Source organism: Nicotiana sylvestris, chromosome 2 (genome assembly GCF_000393655.2).
Source record: "Nicotiana sylvestris chromosome 2, ASM39365v2, whole genome shotgun sequence".
Classification (NCBI taxonomy): Eukaryota; Viridiplantae; Streptophyta; class Magnoliopsida; order Solanales; family Solanaceae; genus Nicotiana; species Nicotiana sylvestris.
In genome coordinates this window covers 28,256,528-28,262,827 of record NC_091058.1, presented here as the reverse complement: position 1 = coordinate 28,262,827, position 6,300 = coordinate 28,256,528, and the positions used below count along the sequence as shown (strand labels likewise).

General features: G+C 32.3%; 1 protein-coding gene across 1 annotated transcript; it reads left to right on the top strand.

Annotated features, from left to right (window-relative positions):
• The first annotated feature begins 319 nt into the window (after window positions 1-319).
• Window positions 320-2,394, top strand: LOC104241639 (uncharacterized). The gene is made up of 2 exons (XM_009796584.2): window positions 320-1,062; window positions 1,648-2,394. Exons 1-2 carry the CDS (start codon window positions 435-437, stop codon window positions 2,073-2,075), a joined length of 1,056 nt encoding a protein of 351 aa, XP_009794886.1. The 5' UTR covers window positions 320-434; the 3' UTR covers window positions 2,076-2,394.
• The last annotated feature ends 3,906 nt before the right edge of the window (window positions 2,395-6,300 follow it).

Genomic DNA, 6,300 nt, shown 5'->3' with positions numbered 1-6,300 from the left:
CATTTTCGAGCTCCACCCAAGATATCTAAAACTAAAAGCTCGTTATCTCTAGAAAAATTAACAGCAAATTTAATAAAAACCATTAAATTAAATTACAAAACAAATTGCTTTATCCATAATAATAAATACCGTAAATCAGCAAACACGTGGGCCAGCCTTCATCCTTCACAAGTGGCAACTCTTGATCCAGCTCAGCCCAGAATCAAACCTCTCTTTTACCCCTATCAACGGTCCAGATTTCATCATAACCCACAAACCGCGTCCCCGAGCCTCCACGATTATTTATACTCCTCAACCCCCAAAGCACTTTTCCATAACCAATCCACTTCACCTGCTCTTCCTTTGATTCCTTTACAGTTATTAACACTCACCGGAAAACTCAAAACACTCACTGGAAAGCAAATAATTTCGGTAAGGTTATCAAAGAAATTAAAATGGCGCCGTCGACGAACAGTTTAATTCTATCGCTTAAGGTTGTACTAATATCAATTGGTGCAGTTTCCTTAGCGATGGTATTAAAAGCTTCTATTCCGTTAGTGTTTTACGAACTCCCAACTATTTGGAGTGCCGTTATAGCTTGGCTTAAGCCTCCGTATCTCTACGTTGTGATCAACGGTATTATCATCATCATCGCCGCCACTTCTCGTTCCTCGAACCATAAGGAGTCCAGCTCCAGCGATCAATTTCAGCCGTTGATTACTGCTAGAACACCTCCACAGTCAGATTTGATAGCGATTGCTCATTCGGGGCTTCATTCAGTCCAAAGTGAAGTGAAGGAAGTGTTGGAGGCGGCCTCGCCGCTGCCGGTGAACGAACCGCTGGTGTTGGAGGTTAAGCCTGTGGTGGTGAACGGCTCTAGTGTTGTGGATGTGAATCCTGCAGATGAAGGTGTGAATGATGAGCCTGTTGACAGTGATGCGATTGTGATTTCGAAATCTGTTGTGGCTCCAGCGCCGGAAGCTGACACTGAAACTGAGCTTCTTCTACTGAAGGCGACGGAGAAACCTCTGGTTTCTTCTAGGTTTGGTAACCGGAAACCGCCTGTGAAAACGAGTCCAGAAGGTACGTGAAAACTACTAACCTTTTTATTTAGTGCTCATTTACTACTAGACTATATTTGAAGTCACGACATTTTCTTTTTGGCATAAAAGAATTTCAAATATTTTTATATGTTTGAATTTTTGGTATAAGAAAAAAAATATAGTAATTTGAAATAGGTAGTATTTAAAATATTTTTATAAATAGTAAAAGCAAAAATTAATTTTTGACATTTAAATATTAATTGTGTCACATAAATTCATGAAACAAAGTAAACAAAAATGTATTTTATGTTATATATATTCAATAGTTTAAAATTTATTATTTAAAAAGCCTTTTCCAATTTCCAATTCACATAAAAATAAGGTATTTTCATCCCTTTTTTCCCGAATCCTTACATAAAACGGGACGTGACGAGAAAAAGTACATGAGTATATTGTTAGCTATATAAAGTAAATGGTGTCATCTGAAAATCGCGTCGACGTCACACTAGAACCCTTATCTCTTGTTCCTATCCATTTATTCAGATAAAAGTATCTATCTTTGCCACTTCTATTAAATAAAATTTTGAAATTAATATCAGTAAATTAAATAAATGGATAATTTCAGGGCTGAAGGCACTGAGGGTGGCAAGGTCGAAAAAGCCGGAGACATTAGAGAACACATGGAAGATGATAACAGAGGGGCGTCACGTGCCACTCACGAGACACCTGAAGAAATCAGACACCTTTCAAGACCACAGACGTCACGTGACGGTGGACGCTCCGGAGGAAAACGAGAATTCCACCACCTTTCAACAGCCGCAGCAGCAGAGGCACGTGCTTAAGTCGGAGACGTTTAAGGACCGAACAAACTACGACTCGCCGTCGGCTTCGCCGTCTCCGTCGGCAGCGAAGCTGGTGAAAGAGCCGTCACCGAGTGCCGACGAGTTGAATCGGCGAGTGGAGGCGTTTATCAAGAAGTTCAATGAAGATATGAGAATGCAGAGACAACAGTCTATGCAGCAGTACATGGAGATGATTAACCGTGGCGTCTAAAGTAACGTCTTAGTAAATTACTCTTTTTTAATCTTCATTTCCAGTAAAAAAAAGAAGGGTTTTTTTTCCTTTTAAAAGAAAAGGTTGACAAAGAAAAAAAAAGGGAACAAAAAAGAAAGGGGTTTGCAATATGGATTTAACTTTTTTGGTTTTTGGGTGACTAGTTCTTGTTTGATATTCATGTATTGAAAATAGGAAGTATAGGGAACCTCTTACTGTACAAATTAAAGTGGATAAATCAAATACAGTGAATTGTTCTTTTATTGATATAATTTATTAAATGAAGAAAATCGAATATAGTGTAGTTACAGTTGTTGCAGATGGTGTATTAGTGTATATTTTATGAACTTCATTATTTAATTCGTTTAATGACTTAGAATTATTGCGGATGGTGCCTTAGTATAGAATTTATACTTGGATTAGCTAATATCAATAATTAAACAGTGAATAAATACAATTTTAAATTTTTATACTGGAATTAATATCCTAATCATCTAAAAGGTAGGAATTAAATACGGTGGAAGATATAGAATACTTGACATATACGGTGGAAGGTCTACAAACTCAGAAACTTTTCAAGATTAAGTGTCTAAACGCTAATTTATTGACTCAATTCGAAAAAGTTGTATTTCAAGTTGATTAAGTAAAACCCACCTCTTTACCATGGAAAAAGAAAAAGGTTGTGCATGTCAATGAAACTTGTGTAGCCTAGGACAATAGAATTTAATTTTGTAAAGAGTTTTTTCATCTTTTGGAGCAAACATCAGGTGCATGTTGAAGCCTCCTAACAGCTAAATGGAGATTTCCTTATAGTTTTGTGTTTGTAGGGTTCTTTAATTTTGTGCTATTTTCAGCGTCTTCAAGTGGTGTTTTTCTGCTCGTTATTTATAGGTCATATAAAACAACTTTAATGTTACTCCAATGCTCCTTTTTATAGCGTCAATGCATAAAAATTAAATTAGAAAAGTCATATTTTTTTCCGCCAATGGGCGTTTTGGAAGCTTCGGAGTTGAGACATATGTTTGAGTGAGGAGATATGGGGGAGGAAAGGGCACCAAAACGTGTAACAACTTACTACTAACATAGTTGTTTGGCTCTTCACAAACTGTCGGTGGATTTGGATTAACCTTAGATTTTCCAACTTGCAATTTGTCCCCATCTTTTGGGTCAAATTTTCCCGCAAGAAAAAAATTCTTATGTAAAGCCAAACTCATGTTACATCAGATAAATTAGTGCTTTTGTATGTAAGAATATTAGAATTCATGTTTTATTTTCGATTGTCATAATTATATTTTGAACTAAAATCACATTATTAGACGCACAAGTTGTAGCTCGTTTAGTAGTACTTTGGTACCATAATGGCATAATGTTAATACTACATGTTTCATTTCCCATTTGACATTGGAATTCTTTTCTCAAATATTTGTTGTAACAAGTTCTAAAAGTATGTAATTTTATTTGGAAAATTGAGATTTTGTTCATTTAAGAACGACAATTCAAGACGATTACTTGCAGATTCTCTAACCAAAAATATTCGTACTTTGTGCACATAAATTTCCGAATATATATATATATCTATGAACATATTGACGGAATACTACCATAGTGGAGTGGGAAGACAAAAACAAAAAGGGGTTACAGAAATCGGACTCAAATGCAAGTGATTGCTTTTAATTTTGATCCCTTCGTTGAAGGCAAGTAGGAGCTCCAAGTAACAAGTAATTTTGAGTCAATCACTCAAATGGTCACTCAACTATCTAAAATTATCTCCTAAAGTCAACTTTCTTTCATTTTGTAACAACAAAATCACTGAACTATGTCTATTGTATTCAGAAGGTCACTCAACTAGATTTTCCAAATTTTGGATTGCCAAATACCTATTTTACCCTCTAAATTATAAATATTTATCTTTCTTTTTTTTTGTAATTTTTTAGTATTATGATTTTCTCCTTTTAATTTATATTATGGACTTGCCTATAGAATAAATAAATATTATTTATAAATTAAAAAAATAAAAAGTATTTAAGCATCTATAATGCTGGACTAACAAAATAATGAGCATAGTAAAAAAAATTAATTAGAATAATTTGTTTGTAATAATAATTTTAGTATTAATAACAAAAATTCAAAAATTTATTTACACAATCCAGAATGAAAGAAAATAAAGGTTGTAAAATATATATTCCATGCATGTAATACAAAAATAATTATTTAAATAAAAGTATTTTTAGAATATACATTATATATTTTTGAAAATTATGCTCAATTATATTATATATATTCCATGCACGACTTAACATAATATATTTTACCCTATACAGATAGTCCCCCTGCTTTCTGGTGACATAACTTTGTGTCATCGGAAAGTTAGTAGAAACATAATAATATAATTGAGCATAATTTTTAAGAATATATAATGTATATTATAAAAATACCTTTATTTAAATAATTATTTGTATATTACGTGCATGAAATATATTTTTTACAACCTTTATTTTCTTTATTCCGAATTGTGTAAATAAATTTTTGAATTTTTGTTGTTAATACTAAAATTATTATTACTAACAAATTATTCTAATTAATTTTTTTATTATGCTCATTATTTTGTTATTCCAGCATTATATTTGCTTAAATACTTTTTATTTTTTAATTTGTAAATAATATTATTTATTCTATTGGTAAGTCCATTAATATAAATTAAAAAGGAAAAATCATAATATTAAAAAGTTTTAAAAAAAATAAAAAAAAGATAAATGTTTACAATTTAGAGGGTAAAAATAAGTATTTGGCAATCCAAAATTTAGAAAATCTAGTTGAGTGACCTTCTGAGTGCAATATGCACACAAAAAAAAAAAAGATAAATGTTTATAATTTAGAGGGTAAAAATAAGTATTTGGCGATCCAAAATTTGGAAAATCTAGTTGAGTGGCCTTCTGAGTGCAATAGGCATAGTTCAGTGACTTTGTTGTTACAAACGAAAGTAAAGTGACTTTAGGAGATAATTTGGTATAGTTGAGTGACTGTTTGAGTAATAGACTCAGTAATTTTTCACAACACTAATATAATGCTGCTCTAGTAGGTCTAGTAATAGTATTATTTTCCGCAACCAATATAATGCTGTTAATTGCATGCCAAATATGTTACTCCTTCTGTCTTAATTATTTTATGTGACAAAAAGTATTTTCATTTTACTCTCAAGAACATGACTTGATATGACCGAATTGATATAAAATTTCATTCTCTTATATGGAAAAAGAAAATAATAAGATGTAGAACTCGCACTATCACTATCATTTAAAAGTATAATTTTTGTATTTTGCATATAGTTGGATTATTTTACTAAAGCACTCGCTACTATTTATTTCGAACGTTGGAATTTGAAACTTTTGATTAACTAGAAAGATCCCGACCATTCATTTTTTCCTCTTTGATTATTAGAGCAAATGGGTGTTTTGGAAGCTTGAATCACATATGTTTCAGTGACAAGATATATATGGGGACCAAAATAACATTGTTGTTTGGGAGTTAACGAACTGTCGGTGAATTTGGATTAACCTTAGATTTTCCTACTTGCAACTGCCTCAATCTTTTGGGTCAAATTTTCCTGCACAGCAAAAAAAGCCAAACTCACGTTACATCAGATATATAGTGAATATTTAAGAGTAGAATTTCATATTTTATTCATGATTGTCAGAATTATATTTTTGAAATAAAATCACGTTATTAGACACAAGTTGTAGCTCAGTTACCTTGTACTTTTGTGCTTGTGGTATATTCTGAGGATCGAACTGAAAGGGTGTCAAATTCCGTAACCAGCACTACAAAGTCAAATTTTCCTTTTCAGATAATGACAATCTATTAGAGAGAATTAAAAAAAAATTACATTAGCGTGTAGAAGTTCCAATTATAATATTTGAAAGGCTCGTGACAAGGTTGAGTAAGATTGTCAGCTGCAAGAGAAGAGAAGAGAAGAGAGAAGGTAAGTCGAAACCAGGGAAATATTCTCCACCTTTAAGGCGATAGCACTAATACATTTAGGGATCGTTTGGTAGGATGCATTAGATAAGTTAATGCATGCATTGGTTTTGTGTATTAATAATATATTTTTTGGTAGACATTTTGAATCTATGCATTAGTTATGCAAGCATTAGTTATACATCCTGTTTGGTATTATCCTATGCATAACTAATGCAGAGAAAACAATGGTATTAGCAATGCAATGGGT